At 41.6% G+C, this 21,362-nt stretch overlaps 1 protein-coding gene across 1 annotated transcript in view; it reads left to right on the plus strand.

Moving 5' to 3' along the window:
- The window catches only part of BRWD3 (bromodomain and WD repeat domain containing 3), a 39,414-nt gene extending 19,542 nt beyond the window's left edge, over positions 1-19,872 (plus strand). Inside the window, 23 exon segments of the mRNA XM_018086460.2 lie at positions 1,503-1,686; positions 2,147-2,240; positions 2,868-3,017; positions 3,908-3,984; positions 4,607-4,784; positions 5,507-5,623; positions 6,061-6,168; positions 7,215-7,339; positions 7,493-7,575; positions 8,045-8,156; positions 8,475-8,536; positions 8,624-8,779; positions 9,506-9,626; positions 10,132-10,257; positions 10,342-10,423; positions 11,987-12,043; positions 12,344-12,484; positions 12,695-12,847; positions 14,311-14,474; positions 15,002-15,099; positions 15,536-15,694; positions 16,873-17,254; positions 17,256-19,872. Coding sequence (XP_017941949.2) covers positions 1,503-1,686; positions 2,147-2,240; positions 2,868-3,017; positions 3,908-3,984; positions 4,607-4,784; positions 5,507-5,623; positions 6,061-6,168; positions 7,215-7,339; positions 7,493-7,575; positions 8,045-8,156; positions 8,475-8,536; positions 8,624-8,779; positions 9,506-9,626; positions 10,132-10,257; positions 10,342-10,423; positions 11,987-12,043; positions 12,344-12,484; positions 12,695-12,847; positions 14,311-14,474; positions 15,002-15,099; positions 15,536-15,694; positions 16,873-17,254; positions 17,256-17,655 — 3,329 coding nt within the window. The 3' untranslated portion in view covers positions 17,656-19,872.
- The last annotated feature ends 1,490 nt before the right edge of the window (positions 19,873-21,362 follow it).

The raw sequence follows: 21,362 nt of genomic DNA on the forward strand, positions 1-21,362 counted from the left end.
GAGCATCAGTGGTAATAAAATAAACATGTTGCTCTGTCTTAGTATTTCCTTAGAAAGCTTGAGATTATTCTCCTGGTAAATGTTCTGCTACTGTGATTTTATCTTTAATACACAAAGTGATTAAAAATTTAAACCTAACTCAGTCAGATGTGGAGAGCTGAGTGGGCGCAGCTGATGGAAGGGGAGCAGATGCCAAGGACCTGAGCTGCAAGTCATCCTGAGCTTTGGGAAATTTACAGCTGCTCATAAATTAGTTCTTGGTTAAGTGACTGATTACACATGTTTGAAGTAGATTTCTTGGAAAAGCTCATTAGGATTTGAAGTTGCTCGTGTTGAAATTCAAGAAGGAATAGGAAAAATATCGGTGAAAAATGCTGAAAATACACTTTTGCTTTGCTCTAAATTGGTATGTCAGGAAGGGTGTCTAGAAGGCACCTTCAGCTCACACAAAGTCTTTTCTGCATCTTAGGATAGGGTGATGTGTTGTGCAGTCCCAATTCCCAATTATTTGTGTGTCCCTCTAGTTGTACAAAGGAATTTCCAGGTATGAATGGTATGGAAATTAAAGCAGTTCCCTTCTAGAACTTGCACTGAGGAGTGACTTTGCTATGTGATCACCCAATTGATGTAAGCTAATTAGAGTATGTATAAACAGCCAAATATTTTTATGCAGGTTTGCATAACCATAAATTGCAGTATATTCACGTGGTTGACCATATTTAAGCACGTGGATGTTGTGTTGATGAGCTAAACAAGAACAATGATGGCAGTCATTCCATTATTAGCAGGCTTTTTGTGTCTTTTTGCTGCCTGAAGTGTGTGTTTTCACTGTGTTGTGCCACCTGATGAGAAGCCCAGAGCAGAGCAGTGCCTGTGGCACAGCAAATAAGAATTAAAACCACAAAACAAATGGAGACACAACAGACAACGTAAACCTTGCAGCAGTCTGTTATTTTAGATGTCAACCTCATCTCTTCTTGTTCCATAGAATTTTAAGATTGATGATTTTAGAGCCTTTAAGCAGTTGAAAAACTTTAATTTGAAGTTCACTTAAGTGCCCTTAAAACTTTCCTCATGGATTACATTCTCTGTGTGCCTCAGATATCTCAGAAATACCTCAAACCAGCAGCAAACACATCCCTAAGGCCAGCACACAAAAATGTTCACCTGGAGCAAAAGAAAAGCCACTTCATGAAGAATAAGTGTTGATTATTGCCAAAAAAGAATTTGTGTGGTCCTTAAGCTTTAAATTGTAGATTAGATATTGGGAAGGAATTCCTCCCTGTGAGGGTGATGAGGCCCTGGCACAGAGAAGCTGTGGCTGCCCCATCCCTGGAAGTGTCCAAGGCCAGGTTGGAGCAACCTGGGCTAGTGGAAGGTGTCCCTGCCCATGGCAGGGAGGTGGAACAGGATGAGCTTTAAGGTGCCTTCCAACCCAGCCATGATTGCATGATTCCAGTGATGGTTTCTGGAAGTGAAGAGGTTGTTTTTCCCTCCCTCAGCCCTTCGCAGCCCGGCTCTGGACGTGGCCTCCCCCCCGAACGTGGGGCTCCGCCGGAGCGGGCAGATCGAGGGCGTGCGGCAGATGCACCACAACGCGCCCCGCAGCCAGATGGCCACCGAGAGGGACCTCATGGCCTGGAGCAGGAGGGTGGTGGTCAATGAGCTCCCTCCAGGCGTCAGCAAGTAAGATGCTAAGTGAGCCAGGGGAGGAAAAAAAATCTCATTGTATAATATTTAATAATTAATCCGTACTCCTGAAGTGATTTTGCAGAAACGCGTTGGCTCTGGGGGTTGGTTGATCGTGTTGTTTGGAATGTTAGGATTGGAGTGGGGAGTTGAGAATAGTAATTCCTTCTTTTCACAATTCAGTCTCTCTTCAGTAGTTCAAACACCACATTTCCCTGAAGTTTTATTTAAAACAAACCCCATGCAAATAGTTTTAATTCATTCCAGTCTACTTGGAAGTAATTATGGATGCTCAGCTAAGGAGTTTGCTTCCTTAACTTATGATTCTAGGAGTGATGCTGCTTGTGCACAGATTTCTTATAGCAACAGAACAAGTATTTCTATATGTGTCTTAATGAGACTGGTGAGTTATTTGATGATTTACTGAATAAAAGGGATGTTTCTTCTGCATAATTAGGGTCCAGGAAGAATGTCGAGCTGCCAAAGGTGAAATAGAAATTAGTTTATACACTGTTGAAAAGAAGAGAAAGCCATCCCACACCTTACAGCGGGTGAGTTATAGCACTAAATTAAACAAAAAAACCCAACCCAATTTTATTAAATTATTTAGAAGATCAATACTCCTAATTGTTCCTCTGGCTCTGTCTTCCTTCTGTAGCTGTGATTTGTCTGTCTGTAATATGCAAATAGTGGTAAATCTCTATCCTTGAGGCTTCAGTGGTGGGAAGATTCTGGGAAAGAAAAAGAGCAGAGCCACAGTGGGGTTTCACTTTGACTTGTGGAAAATGGGGATGGTCCTGTGCAGGGCTGAGGGTTGGACCTGATGACTCGTGTGGGTCCCTTCCAACTCTGCATATCCTGTGATTCTGTGCAAACAGACAAACTTTAGAGGTGCCACACTTTTATAAGTGGCTGGAGTTATCTTATGCAGAGATTTCAGGAATTTTATAGAAAAAATTATGTTTTCCCTAACTTCCTTTCTACTTTATAAAGTAGAATTGATATTGAACCAAAAACCACGCTTGGAAGTGCCCTTAAACGAGCCACGATGTGTCCAAGACTCTGCAGCGATTTCCTGTTTGCAATTGGAATATAACATTGTCACATTAACGAGGCATCTTTTAAGTGTGTAACTCATCCTTGACTCCTTGGTTGTGTGCTGTTTGTCCCCGTGGCAGAGCGAATTCCAGGCGGGCAGCGGCAGATCCCTGCGCAGGAACCAGCGGCGGCGGCAGCACGCCTACCAGACCCGCTCCACCATCGAGCACAGCCCGCAGGGAGCCCCCCACCACCCCTGTGCCCGCCAGCAATCCGACAGCTCCTCCGAGGTCTGACCCCCCAAACACCCCCCTACAGCCTCCCTGCTCCCAAATCTCACAGCACAGCAGCACTCCCGAGTTTCTCTGTGCGGGGAGGAACACTCGGCTCGTTGATTCCCGGGGATTTGGGGCGTGTTGGTCTGGGAGGGTGCAGGATCTTCTCCCTCAGTGCCAGTACAGTGTTCAAAAGTAGCATGAAACAGCTCAGGTATTTTTGGAAACCTGAAACGTTTTCAAGTGAATTTAACTGGGTTGTGTTAAAGCATTTGCTATTTTGGGATCTCACACAGCACGTGGATTCAGGGCAGGGCTTTGATTTCGTTTTGCAGTGCTTTGATTTCAGCTACATCTGTGGACTGCTGTGGAAAGAGATGGAGTATTGGTATTAATCATTGATATTGGCAAGGGAAGAACTTAAAATATCTCAGATTAAATAAAACTTCTTGTCCTTCAGGAAGAGGCCGAACATTGTTGCTTTGTAGATGCACTGAATGTACAGAATAGCTAAAAAAGTTGGGCACTTGGCACTAAAATTTATTAATCAAACATTTAAATATGAACTGATGTTATGGTTCTAATAGAATTAAAATTCACATCTGTTTCTATAGGAGTTATAGCATATAATATTATTTATACTATGTTATATAACTATAAGGGACAAAAAGGACAAAGTATAATATTGATTAATACATAGAAAAAAATTGTCTACTTATTTATATAGGAATTATAAAATCATATAGTGTCGCACTAAGATACAGAAAGAAACTGTGGACCTACTTATTCAAATCTAAACCAGCCCTTAAATACAAAGTTTTCCTCAGATGACACATCTTGCTTGCAAACAGAAATTACATATTTTAGCCTTGACCCCAAAGTGAAACCTTCCATTTTTAACACAGGAAGATGAGACTGTTGGCACAAGTGATGCCTCCATGGACGATCCCGTGGCAGCCTGGCAAAGTGAAAGCAGTTCCAGGTACCTTTACTGGTCTCTGAATTGATAATACTGGTTTATTATGGAATTTAATTAAGACAGTTGGTGTTGTGATACTCAGACTTCATTTTGAAGACTGATTTTTTTCCCTCAGTTCTTTGTGAAACGTTTTATGTTGTGGGTTTTTTGGTGTTGGGTGGTTTTTTTTTTCAGTCAGAAGCAGTTTTGAAAGACCATTTGTAAGAAAATGTTGTCTTTAATTAAGAACTGCTTGAAAAAATCAAAGCCAGTTTGCCATGCAAATCCTGTATGTGTGTTATTTGATATTCAAGAAGTCAGAACTGGATTTTTAGGGAAGTGCTCTGGTTTTCTACATTTTTCAAGCATTTTTTACTCTTGGTTCTTCTGAAATCAGTCCGTGAATTAGTGAGATGATGAGTATGAAAATTGGTATCAACCATAGCTGCAGTTTTACTGGGAGTTTCAAATGGATACAATAATTTGCTGAAATCACAAATTCTGTAAATTCACATGACAACAAAATTCTGTGCTAATCCTGACATCTGCTCCCCAGGAGAGCAGGTTGAATGTTTGGGCCTTTCAGTCCATTGTGTGAAAACTGAAGTTTTCTGTTCTCTTTCTTACAACTTTTTCTTATCTGCAGTGATTCATCAAGTGAATATTCGGACTGGACAGCAGATGCTGGAATTAATCTCCAGCCTCCAAAGAGACAGACCAGGCAGGCAGCTCGGAAAATCTGTAGTAGTTCTGAAGATGAAAATATGAAGGGAACAAAAGGACTGGAGCCAAAGCGAAGGAAACTTAAACAACCTAGAAAAAAGGTCAGCATTTGTAAATTTTTACTGTCTGTTTTACTTTAGGAATATAAATTTGGTTTTTTGGTGGTTTTTTTTCAAAGTAAAATTGTTCACAGACAAGTATATAGGAAGAAAGAAACTGTAGAGAGCACAGGAATTGTAGTGCCAGTGGTACCAAAGTGATTTTATTGTTTGTTTTCCTGTGTGACATAGATGTTTTCTCCCAGGTTTATGCTCTTCCCTGCAGTTAAATTTACTCCAGGATGGTTTTGTTGTAAAATTACAATGGATCTGTATTGTATCTACATTGCCAGGTTTCTTTTTCCTGGTATTTTTTTTTTTAAAGAGCTGTTTAGAATATTTATAGAAGTACAATCTCTTTATTTTATTTTATTTTTTATTTATTATCTGGAACCACAGCCCGGTTTGGGCTGGAAGGGACCTTAAAGTCCACCCTTGTTCCATGGGCATTTTAATGAATTTATGAATGTTTTAATTTTCTGTTATATTTATAATAGACATGTCTTATTCCCTACTATTTAGTGAAGGTTTGGGAAGGCTGACATTCCAGTATTTCCTTTGCTTTGTATCTCTTATGTGCAGTAACTGCTGTATGGTCAGTTTTTCATGTGTTCTGCCATAGTAATTAATTGTACTCTGAATATTTTAGTAATTGCATTCTAAATATTATATTAACGGTGTTCTAAACACTGTATTAATTGTATTCTAAATGTAATATATTTCAGAAGCCCAGTGGCCTGCTGTCCCTGGAAGGGGAGCCCAGTGAGGAATGGCTTGCTCCTCAGTGGATCCTGGACACCATTCCCCGGCGCTCCCCGTTCGTCCCACAGATGGGAGATGAGGTACTGCCTGCAGCAATTCCCACCTTCCACAGGGGCTGGAGAGCTTGGGTTGGTCAGGGCTATATATCCAGCAGTGAATTGTGCCCAAAAACAGGCTGAATGTTGATAATTCTCAGGCAGTTTGTTGTTTGCAGATAATCCTGAGTCTGTTTTTCTGCAGTGGTGACTGAGGAGTAGCAGGAAGAGCTGGTTGTTCACCTTCACCTGCCATTTCTTAATTATCCCACTTTTGAAGCACAGAGGAAGTGCTGATTTGGGGGGCTGATAGAAATATTTTTAACTAGAGGAGTGTTTTATAATGAAATAGATAAGTGGGCAGTAAGTTCTCATCCCTCCTGTTCATAGAAATTTTAGAATGAACAGGAAGAGAACTCTCAGTAAAATAACCTTCTCTTTTTTTCTCTTTTTTCTCATTTTTCTTTTTTTTCCCTTTTAAGATCATATACTTTAGGCAAGGCCATGAAGCTTATGTGAGGGCAGTAAGGAAAGCCAAAATTTACAGTATTAACATGCAAAAACAACCATGGAACAAAATGGAACTCAGGGTAAGTTAAAGAAATACTTCAAAGAGCTGAGTGTCTCTGTAATGTTAAACTGACACGAAAAACCAGCCTGAAAAATAGGAAGAAGGAATTACTTTAAAATGTTAATATTGAAGTTTAAATTGTAAATATTAATTCTTTACATCTGTTCAGTTCCTGATTTTGGACATGGTTCTCAGGAGTCACTTTCCACACAAATTATTTTCATTTAATTCATTCAGAACCCACCACTCCAAAGCTGTTTATAGTTCTCTCACTACTCTACAGTGACCTGAACATTTGGTTTCTAGTTCTTGTTTTTAATGCTATGGTAAGAAGGAAGAAATTATGGTGTAAACACCTAAATGTGTGTACAAGCTCTTTTAAACACTGGATCTTACTTTGAACCAGAGTCCCCTAGTACTTAATCCACAGTGTTACCATGTTTTTCCCTGCTTTACTCCAATTTTATATCAAAAGAGGAGTCCACATATGTGCTAATATTCATATATGTGCTTCTATTATATGAAAATAATTGCTTAACTGGAACAATACCCAGTTACTAGTCTGTAGTATTCAGTGATTCCAGCTGTAATTTTCCAGGGCATCAGCAGCTTGTAAGGAAAAGGAAACAGCGTTTCACTTAGGATAGAGTTTGACAGGATGTGAACATAAAGGCTATTGTGGAATTTCTGTTTTAAGAGGAAGAATTTCCTTTTTCCCCCCTATACAAGAGTGAGGAGCCCTGGATTAGGTCAGGGATAAACTTTGGTGCCATCAATGTGGTTAAAACCAGAGTGGGTTTGGTCCTTAGAACCTTCTTAAGTAATTTGTGGGAATCCTGTTCACAAATCTACCAAGGGAATGAGCATCTTACACCTTCCTGGTTTTTGGTTTTAAGGTGTCAGTGATTGATTTTTAGTATTTGGAAAAATAAAATTTATGGGCGAAATTACCTGGGCTGTAGAGTAGGAACACTGCTTTATATTAGTATGTTTAATGCTTTAAAGTGGATATTTTTGTGGTCAGCGAGTTAAAAATAATGCTGTTCCATATTCACTGATAAATAGGAACAAGAATTTGTGAAGACTGTAGGGATTAAATACGAAGTTGGGCCTCCCACACTCTGCTGCTTGAAGCTTGCATTCCTGGATCCAATCACAGGCAAAATGACAGGAGAATCCTTTTCCATAAAGTAAGTCACTGGAACGCTGATGGCATCCTTCAGGAGATTTCTTTGCAGTGTAAAAGCTTCTCCCTCCTCCTTCCAAATGCATGGAATTTGGGGACTGTGCTGTGCATGCACAATTATATTTCTGGGTAGTAATAACTGTCTTGTTTCCTGAAGGTACCATGATATGCCAGATGTCATTGACTTCCTCGTGCTGCACCAGTTTTATAACGAAGCCAAAGAAAGGAACTGGCAAATAGGTGACTCCTTTTTTTTTTTTTTCCCCACTTCCATATGTTTTCTGCACCATTTCTGCAGCTGTTTAATGGGATGCAGGGTCTTCATTACATCATGTAAAGGACTGCCCTTAGCCCTGCACAGGACCTTCCCCAAGAGTCACACCGTGGTATTCTAGAGGTCATTGGAAACTTTTATTTGATGTTTGCTGCAATTCCTATAGCAGAAAAAAAACCAAAAAATATAAGAGAAACTGTCCCAAAACCTGTGAGAGCAGGAGAATCTGCTGATCTGTTGTGATTTGAGGCATGGAATCAGCTGTGGGTAATTCCCAGAGGTGTCCAAGGCCTTCCTTTAGGGCTCCATTCCTTTAGTGCAAAATGTAAAAATTGAAGTAGTACATTTATGAAAGATGGAGTTGACTCTCTAAAAAGAAATATTTAATAATTATTGATGTTGTTCTTGTGCTGAATGCAATATTTTGCCTTCCAGGGGATAGATTTCGCAGTATAATAGATGATGCTTGGTGGTTTGGAACTGTGGAGAGTCAGCAGCCTTTCCAGGCAGAGTATCCTGACAGTTCCTTCCAGTGCTACAGTGTGCAGTGAGTTTTTACATGTTTTACATACAACTCAAATGGGTACCTCAGGCATCAGCATCTCTTTTTACCATTTAAATAAATAACCAGCCACTTGATTTACTTATTTAATTTTGAATTTATTCCTAAAGCAACACTTCTGGTGTAAACAGCAGTGCAGTGACTGTAGAGGGGATACAAGAGGAAAATAAGGAGTTGGAATGTTGTCAGTGACAGGTCTTGTTCCTAACAGGGATGACCTTCATGGTGTAAATCTGGTAAAGAGAAGGTGCATTGTTATATTCAGCTTTAACTTGTGCATTTTGAATGTATTTGTTTTAATAGCTGGGACAATAATGAAAGAGAGAGGATGAGTCCCTGGGACATGGAACCAATCCCAGAAGGAAGTAAGTGTTGAACTCATGTTCCTGTGCAAAGTAAGCAGCTTTTTGCCATTGCTGGGACTTACTGCCTGTGGAATTCTCCCTTTCCAGCTGCCTATCCAGAGGAGGTTGGTGCTGGAGTTCCTGTGACTCCAGAGGAGCTGACAGCTCTTCTCTACAAACCCCAGGAAGGAGAATGGGGGGCCCATTCCAGAGATGAAGAATGTGAACGAGTGATCCGTGGCATTGAGCAGCTTCTTTCCCTTGGTATGTTTGGAGAGAAGGGGTGGAAGGATTAAGAATATCAGTATATTAATATCAGAATATCATGTGGTGGCACATGACTGAAGAGTAGATGGGATGGAGTGTTGGGAGTTGGTGTGGAATATTTGAAATGTAAACTAAATTACTGAAAAGAGCCTTTTAAATTTCATATTTCAATTTCCTTTAAAGTTATATTCCTTTTTTCCCCAGGGGTTCACCTGGTTTCTTTCAATGGGGGTTCTCAGTGGGTCATATCTAAATGTGAATGAGCAAAACATTGAATTAAACCCCTCAAAACCAACCAACACATCCTCACTGAACATCCTCACCAACAAATCCCTTGTAAATAGTTTGTAGCCATTTAATAGCACACTGTGATTTAATTTCTGCCTATATTTACACCCAGGACACGTCTGTATTCCTAACTTATATTACTTCTTGTAGCATTCCTGTTGTAAGTGATATGCATGTTCCTTTCAGTGGCACATTTGGCTGCTGACACACAAACCTCAGATGTGATACTTAAACAAAAAGTGCTTTTTCGAGAGTATTTAACAGATGGCACAAGAGGAAGAACTGTCCCCTTTGTGTAATGACATTTCCAGCTGTAGATCTGGATTGCTTTTGCTGAATTCTTAGAAAGAAAACCCAGAAAGCATTAAAAGAAATATCGATATCGTGTAACATCCCTTTGAGGCATCTGAATGATTTTGGTCTTTTGTCTTGCAGACATTTCCAATCCCTTTGCAGTCCCAGTGGACCTTAGTGCCTATCCCATGTATTGCACTGTCGTTGCTTATCCAACTGACCTCACCACGATCAGGAGGAGACTTGAAAACAGGTTTTATAGGTCAGTTGGCTTCGGGTTTGTTTGTAATCTCCGTTTGTTACAGCCCCACGGAGGGCAATCCTGAGCTGAATGTTCTGTAATGCCCCTCCAGCAACATGAGCAACAGCATCAGATAGGATTCTGTTTGGCCTTGGGCAAAGTGAGTCTTCCTGAATAATAAATTCCTTTTGGTTGTAAAGGCAAAAGCCGGTATGGCTGGATCTGGAGTGTGTTTAACATCCTGGGCCTCACTCCGTGGTGGAGGCAGAGCATATTTGCTTTGTTTCCATCCCTGCTGCCTTTGAACCAGAGGTTTTGCTGGTGTTGCAGTTGCCAGAAATGGGCTAAATGCTGTGAAGTGGAATAAATAACATCCTGATCATTTTTCTCCCTCTGAGGACCACCCGTTTCTCCTCGCTCTGAATCCCCAATTCCTTTTTTTTACTGCAGAATCCTACTGATCTCAGAGGGAAAACAATCCACACCTCCTTCTTCATCCCATTTCTTATATTTTCTGTGTTTTTAGGAGAATCTCTGCACTGATGTGGGAGGTCAGATACATTGAACACAATGCCAGGACCTTCAACGAGCCAGACAGTCCCATAGTCAAAGCAGCCAAAATTGTGACAGACGTGTTACTGCACTTCATTGGGTAGGTTTGGACCTCACAGCCCCCACAGCTTTGAGTTCCTGAGGGATTTGATTGTGTATCTTGGTTTTTGTCACTGTCCTGCAGAGATCAGAGCTGCACTGATATCTTAGAGATCTATAACAAGGTGAAAGCAGAAGACCTGAGCAGCACTGATGAAGAAGAGGAGGTAAGATCATTTTCTTGCCTTCTGAAGTTCAGCACGTGCAAGAAATTTGATTTTTGTTGAGGCTTTATTTTCTGGGTAATTGCACTGAGGTTTTGAGATGAGCCTGTTCAGGCTCACCTGGGACAATAAGCTCCCTTAAGTAGGTAAAAATGATTCTTGGAACTGCCTGTCTTTAATCTGCTCCCAGTACATGGTGTTTTGTTGTGTGGGGAAGGATGAGTAATTAGGGGACTGGGAAGTGGAGCTGTTACTCAATCAGAGGACAACAGCTCCCCATTGCCAGCAAGGCAGCAGAGATGGTTTTCATGTGTAATTCTGTGTCGTTTCCCATCCGTTGTTCCCTGGAGTGAAATGTCAGGTAGAGCCCAGATATCACTTCCTTGAGCTTTTTCTCTCTCCTTGCACCTTCTCCCCTTCAATGCAGTTTGAAATGGGCTGTAGTTCCTGTTGCAAAGTGACCTGTTTCAACCTAAATCGCTTGGGTTTTACTTTTCAGTGTTATTTTCTAATACACAAGGTAGTATAAGATTTAGTGAGGAGGTTTCTTCCCTGAGACATTCTCTTTTGTGGCAAATTGGAAATATGAAAGTTAAACCTGGTGCTGCCTGAGCACCTGTTTGCTTGGGGCTGGTGCTGCTGTCTTGGGTTTGTGTTGAAATTAAAGTCTGTGCTACAGTGAAATAATTTCATTATTTTATAAAACTGAAGATGGAATAACACCATCTGTTTTCACAGACTGTGAAAAAAGTATTTTGAAGAAAATGAGAGATTTCCATGGTAAAATAGCAGACCCCCCTTTCCCAACTCAACCTTCTACTCTCAGTTTTGAATCTCAGAAGTGACCAAAATTCCCTCCATATCACCTTCCTCTCTCCAGCCTTCCAAAGAGCTGGTTTATAATGTGTTTTGCTTTATAATATTTTAAAAGTTTAAATATTTTTTAGATGTTAGGAAGGAATCCTTCCCTGTGAGGGTGGGGAGGCCCTGGCACAGGTTGCCCAGAGAAGCTGTGGCTGCCCCAACCCTGGAAGTGTCCCAGGCCAGGTTGGATGGAGCAACCTGATCTAGTGGAGTCCTCTCAAAAATTATTTATATTTAATTACTGGTAAAAGCTGTGTACAAAGGAATTTTTGTTGTAATTCCTAAATCCAGGTTCTGAAAAGAATATTACACCCACCTGATGTAAGGCACTGCATGAAACCTGAATAAACTCAGTGCAGCTGCTCAGAGCATGAAAACTGAGGCAGGGTAATGAAGCTCTGCAAGGCTGCAACTGAGCTGAGTCTTAAGGACTGAAAATCAGCCATTCCTATTTCTCATATGTTTTTATGTATCATTTTTTATGGAAGCAAACTTGGAAAAAGCATGAAACAGCTTAAAATCAGGAATCAGGTGGATCGAGTTACGTAAATTCTAGTTTGAAATTAGTTTCTGCTTTTCTTGAGCCATTTGTTACATTTGAGTAGTTTAAATTATTTGTTGTTGTTGGCTGTTTTTTAACCCTTTTTCCGTGGCTGAGGGTCCATCCAAGGCCCTGTGTGTGATCATTCCCTTTGCCTTTAGGTGGCAGAAGTAGATGTGGATTCAGACGCTCCAGGAACTTCCTCTGGGAAAAGAAGAGTGAGTAAAACTTCTGCTTTGATCTTTTTTTTTTATATTAGATTTGAAAAATATCAACAACAGTCAAGTTTAGATAAAACTGATACAAATAGCGAGGCTGGGGCTGAAATATTGCAACTTTGAGTTTTGGGTGTGAGTGCTACATATGACCAGAAAAGCCAAACTGGGCCATCAGCTTTGCTTGAATCTTCCTGGATTTCTGTTTTTAGTTGTGGAGATCTTTGAATCAGAATGCTAGGAAATTAATAGGAAATTGAAGGGGAAAATTGGAATTTTCTGGTAATTTCTGTTTCCCTGCAGGTGAGACGACGAGTGAAGAGGCAGCCCATGAAAGCCAGTCCTGATGCCTGGAAGGAGCAGTGCCAGCAGCTGCTAAACCTGATTTATGAACGAGAGGACTCAGAGCCTTTTAGGCAGCCTGTTGATCTCTTCTCTTATCCTGTAAGTGCACCTTCCACATCCAAAATGGTTCATCCTTTGGCAAAACATCCGTGTCTGTGCTCTCCCTTTATGAGCAGAGAATTATCTGCAATAACTCAAAAGTAAAATAATTACTTGAGCCACTGGATGAACACTGAGGTGCTTTTATTGCTGTAGGATTTGACAGCCTTTGCTGTTTTCATCAGCCTTTACTATTTCGTGTCCTTCCAGGATTATCGAGACATTGTAGACACTCCCATGGACTTCAGCACTGTGAAAGAAACCTTGGAAGCAGGAAACTACACCAGTCCCTTGGAATTCTACAAAGACATTCGTTTGATATTCTGCAACTCTAAGGCTTACACTCCTAATAAAAAGTCTCGTGTAAGTAATAAATTTTAATGCCCTTTTTTTTTCACAAAGACCTTGGCCCTACATGAATAAAACACATGGAATAATGTCTGAAGAGCAAAGCATTGCTTGGTGTAATAAAAATAACCAGTGTATATCAATTCTGGGGCCTGTGCTTATAAATTTGCTTTGTTCTGCTCACCCAGATCACTTAAAACTTTCATTTTCATCTGAACTTTCTGAACTTAAAGCTTCTGAGATGTTTAGTGTTGCAGCTGTTTCCTGAAATATTTGCAGCAGAAAACCGATCACAAGGTGCTTTTATTTTTTTCAATAATTTATTCTTGGAAACAAGGCTATCAGCTTGAAAACTGCATATTTATCTCTGTCCATCTGTCTACAAAAGGATCCTTTTCAAATTAATGGAAATATGATGCAATATTTCTACTACCAGAGGAGATGAGATACTTATTTTTTTCTAGTTGACTTAGAATATTTGGCAGTACTTTTTGCACACTGTTGCCTGTGTTTCTCAGGTGCTAATCCTGCTTTTTGCTGTTTGGACATAGAGGCAGAAAAAATGTATTGGATTGAAGCCCTAAGGAGGATATGGAATGAGGGAAAAGGGAGATCAAAATGTTGGAGTATAGATATTTTTGTATGAACTAAGTAAAATGACAACTGGTATGTGACTGATATGTAAACATGGCTGTGTTTGATCTGTGTTCCTGTGTCAGCTTTTCCTAAGATGTTTAATGATCAAATTACTCTAAAATTTTCAAGTGCTTTAATGATATTTATCCTCAAAAAAATCACAAGTTGGCACCAGGACAGATGCAGTTTTAGCACTGTTGGTGCAAAACAGAGCTGGAGTGGTTGGTGTCTTCATGGTATAAAAGCAGACAGAGTTTTGACCGTGTTTTCAGACATAAAATTGTAATAATTGCAATGGAGGAACAGCCAGGAGTGAACTTGTGGCTGAGGCTACACAGAGACAAGGCCTAGAGAGAGGGCAGGAAAAGGGTCTAAAGATTGTGACATCTGGTTTACAGAAATTAGGAATGAGGACATTGTAGTTGGCTTCTGTGTGCAGCTGTGTAGGGGTGGAATTAAGACATTTCACCAGGGAATTAAAGCAAAAACAAAGGTGAGGGGACAGCAAAATTCATTTGTTTTTCCCTTGGTATTCAAGTTATCTTATGGGCTGCTTCTTCCATGCTTTATGGGGTTGACAAAGGAGGTTATATTCCAGTAATTTAGATATGAAATTTTCTTTTTACTCTGGAAATATTTTGTACTGGAAGTAAATCCTTTTAGGAAAACACTTTCTGTGGCGAGAATACAGAAGGAAATTATCTGCAAAGGACCTCATAGTGAAATGTCACCATGAATTCTTCCTTTGTGCTACAAAGTCCGGACATCTTGGTGATTGTTTTTTGGTTGTTCTTCCAAGTTACTGAACTTCTGCTAAGTCTGACTGTGCTTTCTCACTCCAGATTTACAGCATGACCCTTCGACTCTCTGCCTTATTTGAGAATCACATGAAGAACATCATCTCTGAGTACAAGGCAGCAATGCAGTGTCAGAAGAGGAGGAGGCCACGGTACCGAAAACGGCTGAGGAGCAGCAGCAGCTCCCCCTCAACCAGCAGAGCATCCAGGTAATGTGGGAGAGTGGGACTGCCTGGCAGTGGCATTCCAGGGAACAGTGGTAGGATAACCAGACAGCAACAGTATTGCTCATTTCCTGCTGCAGCTGCTCTTTTGGGTGATAAAATCCTGTTCAAGTGTAGTTTGTGCATAATTCTGGTAAGTGAAAGACTATGTGGTTACAGTTATTCCCTCTGGAGGAAATGAAAGACCAACTGTCTCTTCACCTTTGTTTAATTGAAAAAAGTGTTGTTTAACACTGTATATCAGCCTTCTGTCTGATACACTATCTAAGTAAACTGAGTATTGGTTTTAAAAAGGGAGATAAAGTGTTGTTCCTGCAAACTCATCTGCTTTAGCAGACACATGGTGGTGTAACTATTTTTAGTATTATTACAACAGTGTGAGCACTGGGGAAAAGATATTTGTTTGATAAATTCGCTGCAAAAATCAAGGCACTTTGCAGGGGAAATTGGTTTTGTCTTTGAGTCTTTTGGTGCTGACAGTTTTCTCTCTTTGGGATATTTTGTGTTTTCAGCCCCAAAGGGAAGCAGAAACAAATGAAGATTCAACCTAAACCCAACCAGAATACCTCACTGCCCCTGACCAGGACGAGCTCTTCAGTCTCATCTCATGGTGAGGAGGAATGTTCTAAAGTACAGCCTACTTGTGTGTGCAGATTGGATCTGTTATTCCTGAGGCACATGCTAAACACACCTGAGGAGGGAGCAAGTGGCAAGGTCATGGAAATGTGTTGTCTGTAGGTTGTTTTAGCTGAACTTGGCTGTTAGGAAGTTATGGGTAAGGATCAGGGAATTGGGAGCCTTAGTGAGAATTAACCTAGTCCCCAGAGCCTGGGCTTCCTGTACATGGGCTTCTCTCATACAGCAGTTTTGGGTAAATTAATCTTACTTTGGATTATACCAAAAGGAATCTGTCCCTTCATGGCTGTAGAGGCAGCTTGGTGAGATGAACCTGACTGGGGCTGTTAACTGAGGTGATCCAAAACCTCCCCAGCCCTGTAAATAGAGGATAAAAATCACTCTGTCACGTTGTGCTGTCCTGTGTAAAGTTTCAGATACAGCAGAAGAACCTCTGGGTTCAGCCACTGGTGAAGAGCTGGAGGGTCAACCATCTTCCTCAGGCTCCAATGCACAGAACCGAAGTGGAAATGCCATAGATCCAGGGAAAAGCAGGCCAGTCAGGAGTAAATCCACACCAGTGAAACAAGGTGAGAAATAATAAGATTCTGTTGTTTGAATAACTGGTTTCACTAGAGGTGAAAGATGTTCCTTCTCTCTGATGTTGATGGTATTATTGCCTGAGTGTAACATTACATATATTCCCAAACCATACAAAAGAAGTTGAGTTTACTTTACTCCTCACAGTTCTGTGGTCTCTTGTCTGAGGTGTGGAGTGCACATGATTCCACGTGGACTTCAGTGAGATCCTTTAAAATCTCTCCAGGTGGAAAAGCTTGATTGCTCTTACACTCCTACAGTTCCTTCAGGACTTACAAATAGCAAACAAACCAAAGGCATCCCCACCCCACAACCTCCTTTTATTAATCAAGTTGAAACCAAAGATGAAAAAAAGTTTCCCCCCAAAATGTAAATATTTTTATTCTACTCAAGACAAAGTGATTGTGATTGGAAGGGAAACACTGTTTGAAGCTTTGATAAGTTGTCTCTGGGACATGTCACTCAGAGTTTGCACTGAGGTGGGCACTGAGTGGGCATTGCCTGACCCCTGGAGCCTTTCCCAAGTCCACACCCCTGTGCTGTAGCCATGCTGGATGCTGCAGGTGAGCTCTTCCTATGTTAAAGAAGATATTGAATCGTCATTATCAGATTCTTAACTCTCAAAACATGTAGGATTGTGAGTCCCACACCAGCAAGATATTTTATGTATTTTTAAGTTAAGATGCCCAGCAATCCTAGTGAGCTTTCTTGGGTTTTTGACTCTCCTGAATTATGCTTCCCTGGACTCAGCCTTTTGAGAAGATGCATTTGAGGGGCAATAAATCCTGCTTGCAGAGTGTTATTTTCATTTATATAGCTTTGAAATGGATTTGAGAGTTTTTCCTGCCTTGGTGGGATTCACCAGATTGAGTTTTAGATGTTCACTCTGGGCTCCTTTTATTGCCTGGATTTTCCCTGAACTCTTAGTCAGGAGAGTTTGAAGTTGTTGCTTCCAGATAAGAACTACATTTACTTTGATAAATTTTCCTCTTAGAGCACCTCTTTGTGTCCCCAGCACATAAAGGGTGAGTAGCTCCAAGCTGGATCATCCCCAGAGCACACCTGAGGCAGCTGAGGAGAATCCCAGAGGCAGCTGAGGCCAGTCCCACTCTTTGTGTCCTGTTTGGCTCAGGTGTGATGCTGATGGGGTTTTTTTGTGTTTGCTTAGATCACTCTCCTGATGGACCCCTCACCAATGGAGATGGCAGAGAGCCTCGGGCAGGAGTCAAGAGGAAGTTACTGAGCGCGTCGGAGGAGGACGAGCACCTGGAGGAGGCAGAGGAGGAGGAAAAGAAGAGAGAATTAAAGGAAAAGTCTGGTTTGTCTTCATCAGAAAGTGGGGAATCGGGATCCAGCTCCAGCTCTGAAAGCAGAAGTGGCTCTGATTCCGACTCGGAATCAACCTCCAGGACAGATCAGGATTACATTGACGGAGACCATGACTACAGCAAAGTGGTGCAATCCAAAAAGCCCAAACGGAAAATCAAACGGAAACTCAGCGCCGGGAAGAGGAATTGGCAGGGCAGGGGCACAGGGAGGAGGGGGAGATGGGCAGGTGGGGAGATGGGAGGCAGAGGGGCAGAGGGGGAGAGGTGGAAGAGGCTGCGGCAGAGGCAGAGGCGGCGGCAGGGGAGGAAGGAGAGGCCGCGGAGGCCGAGGGGCCTCGCGAGGAGCCACCAGAGCGAAACGCGCCCGAATCGCCGACGACGAGTTTGAGAACCTGTTTGGGGGCCAGTTTGGAGAGAACGTGTTTGGGGGGAGGTTCAGCCGCCCCCCTCGGATCAAAACCAGGAACGAGGGCAGGAGGACTGTCCTGTACAACGATGACTCCGACAACGACACCTTCGTGCACACCGAGGATCCGTTGAACCTTGGTACCTCCAGGTCAGGCAGGGTGCGCAAAATGACAGAAAAAGCCAGGGTCAGCCATCTCATGGGATGGAATTATTGACAGGTGGAAAACTTTGGAACAATTTTAAAAGAACTTCAATGGCCTTCTACTGCAGGGATTTTACCAGAAATTCTACCAAGCAAGTTGTGCGGGGACTCCACTCACGTTTTCACAGTGGTGCTTTTCCATCCTGTCAGTTTGTGTTTGTTTTAAAGCTTCAGCTCTCCACACTTCATTGGTCAAAACAAGCCTTAGTCATTAGGCCTTAAATTACAGAAATTCTTCCCCACACACTACGAGTTCATCACATTAAAGAGGCTTCCAGCTTCTCAGTAAGAACATGACATTTTTGAGTCACGCTTATGAATTCTCTCCCTCGTTTTGTTTTTGTATTATAGAAATAGCACCTTCTTACAGAGTTTTTATGTGGTTTCTGCCATAAATCCTTAGACACAGTAATAATTATAACTTTTGCACAATACACCAATCCTAAAGGCAGCTATAAAATGTTTACAGTTTCTATATTGTAAGAAGGATCTGGATTATTTTAATCTTCCCAGGCCAAACGTTGATGGAATTGTGCTGAACTGAAGTATGTCTATACTACAGTTTTGGGGGTCCTGATGTGCTTTCTATCGGTTCTTTATTCGTGTAAAAAAGTGACAAAAGGGTTGGTGCCTTGTAAATATGTAGCAAACCTTTGATGTGGTGTGTCCTATGTGTGCATTAACTTTATTAAAAAGAGAATACTTGAGAAGTATGAATATCTAGACAAAAGGTGCCAAATGCAAAAGTTACTTGCATCTATTTTCTTTTTGTCCTCTCATATTTTTATAGTATTAATTGAGATTGTGCAGCTAAAGGGGTGACTTCAACATTTGAAAGGTTCCTCCTCTTCAAAGCATAAAGTGATTTTTAATAGTAGCTCAGCTACCTCTTATTTACAACTACTGGAAACTGAAAAGAAAATAGATGCTGTTATTCAGTGCATGTTGAAGAGGCGAGAAGGAGCTTGAGGGGTGGAAGTTGTAGAGTAACTGTATCTTCATTCTCTTGTCACCATGAAAACCAATTCAGTGGTTACCAGAGTTCTCAGAAGCAGCACGTTCTGTGCAGGTGGGGATTTGTTTGTGCAGAGGGGCTGAGCTGCTCCCACTCCTTCCTGCTGCCCCTTGATCTGTGAAAATGTGGGTTTGGATGAGGGGCTGGGGGAGCCCTGCTCCCTCTGGCCATGCCGGTACAGAACCCTCCAGACTGACTCTTGTATCTCAAGCTTCCAGAAGAGTATTCCTGTTGCACTGTACTCTTGTTATCCTGGGAAATGCTGACTTGAAACCCTTTGGTAGTGCAGTTTGTGAGGAGATTGGTGCTCTGGCTCCTTCAGGAGCAGAACTGGGCGCTTGGCGTGGGCTGAGCTGGAGCTGAGCAGCCTCTTCCTTCCTTCCTGGGCTCTGGCTGGAATATATATGGGACTTCAATTTTCTCCCGTTGTCCAAACGGATCTGACAGCTCCGAGAGTGAGTCAGGTCACAGAGAGAACAAACAAAAAGAGGCTACAAAGTTCCGCTGGAGTTTTTCAAGGTTTTTAGGTTTTTTTTAAACTTTCATCCAATATCCTTCAGTTCTTCTGTGCACAGCTTGGTCAATAATTCTGGAAAACCTCAGGCAGCAAAGAGTGACCCATGTATATTCTCAGATGCAGAAGGAATTTAATTTTTGACTTTCTATATTCAGCACTAGCTATTTTATCTCACTTTCCAAAAAAAACCAACTCTAGTTAGATGCAAAAATGACTTGAAAAAAAAAAAAAAGCAGAGGTTTAGTTTTGTGATGAAGGAGAGTATATCCTAAACTGCTCATTAATATGAATTTATGGTACAGTACAAAAATCACACTTTTAATTTTTTAAGGAATGGTTGGAATCAGCCGTAATCCACTGCTGGACTCAATTCTGGTTTTGATGGGGGGGTAGGGGGTGGGAAACAAGTGCAAAGGCTCTCCTAGATCTCTGTTGGGCTTTAAAGTATAAACACCTGTCCTATCATCTTTCTCATATATCTGTATATATATACACGCATTTATATTTATAAGAAATGTATTATTTGTTTGACTGATTGGTCTTTTTACATATGGTAACCAGGAATAGCATGTATGCATCAGTCCATAGTCAAAATCATATCCTTAGATGAGTCCTGTGAGCTAATGTAAACACTAGGGGTTCTGTCCTAAAGCCTGAAAAGCTTGAAATGCAAAACAAATGCTTTTTTTTCCCCTCTCTTTCTGACTGGCCGAAAATCCACTTACTCCTTATTTATTTTGTGTAGGGGCTGGGGAGAGATAAACCACAGGGATTCCAGAGAAACCATTTTATAAGCTGATGTATTTTAGCAGCAATTAGAATAAGATTAAATATGTTCTTAACTGTATCTTTTCTATGTCCTGTGAAGATACCAGTGAAGCATCACTTTGCTGTGGCGTAAGTATTACTCCATGTGTCCCATGGTTCCCAGCTAGAGCAGGATGTGCTGGAACAACAGAATTTAGTGTAAAAATTGAAAAAAAGCTTCTTTTTTTTTCTTTTTTTTTTTTTTTTTTTTTTTTGGTGCATGAGAACCTTTTATAAGCATGACAGAAATAACTCGGGTTTAGAGCTGTTCTTTTTGCTTGGTTTGTGTCTCGATTCTTCCTCTGAGTTGGGCAGTTGATTTCTCACAGCCTCGTTCCAGGGAATAATTACTTTTGTAGGACCTTGGACGCTTTCTCTCAAATCCCAGCTCCTGTCAGGAGGTTGTAGAAAACTCAGGGTGAGCCCACCAGGTGTGGCAGAAGCAGGAAAGTGATTCAAACCATCTAAAGGTCTCCCTGACCCAACCCCTGGGTGCTCAGCCAGCAACTCCAGAAGGTGCTGAGCTCCAGGCAGGCTGCAGAGTCAGGAACATTTCCTGACACGTTTCCTTGCGCTCTTTACAAAGAACTCCAAACTCTGCCTAAGGAATGGGATTTAAGGTGTGATTTTTCTGGGATTGTTGGGGGTGTGCAGGCAGGCCAGGGGCTCCTCTGCTGCTGTAGATGTTTGGGCTTTGGTGGTTCTGTTCCCTCTGAGGTCAGGCTGGCATGATCCCAATCCTGAGCTGCCAGCGCACTTCAGGGCACCTTGGAAAATGGACCCTCAGCCCCACACAATCCATTCTCCTTGGAGATAGGGCTGGAATCTTGTGTCTTTGCTCTTGGCCTCTCCCAGCTCCAATCTGCTGTCCCTGCAGTGCTCCCGTGTCTTCCTGGACCAGGGCATGGATGACAAAGCTTATTTTGCAGTAGTGATGTGCTGTTGTCTCAGATATTAGGGCAGAATGGGCTGCCCGGGGCAGTGGTGGAGCCACTGTCCCTGGAGGTGTTCAGGAAATAAGCAGATGTGGCACTTGGTGATGTGGTTCAGTGGCCATGGTGGGATTCAGTCGAAGGTTGGACTTGGAAGGTGACCTTGGAAGGCTTTTCCAACCTTAATGATTCCATGATTCAGCCCAAATTTTGCCTGCTTTCTATTTTCTCTATCACTTCTGATTTTCCTTTTTGCCATGTCCCACCTCTCCCCTTTGGCTTCCCTTTGTAGACGATTTATGATGAATTTTATTTTGGCTGGACTTCTTGGCTGGAAAGTTTAATTCTTTTATCCCTCTTTTTCCCCAAGACTTTCCATATTTTTTATATCTGCCTTATTGTGTTTACTAGCAACATTCCTAAATGTCTGGAGGCAGATTTAATGAAGA

Source organism: Manacus vitellinus, unplaced genomic scaffold, assembly GCF_001715985.3.
Source record: "Manacus vitellinus isolate BGI_N305 unplaced genomic scaffold, ASM171598v3 scaffold_95_pilon, whole genome shotgun sequence".
Classification (NCBI taxonomy): domain Eukaryota; kingdom Metazoa; phylum Chordata; class Aves; order Passeriformes; family Pipridae; genus Manacus; species Manacus vitellinus.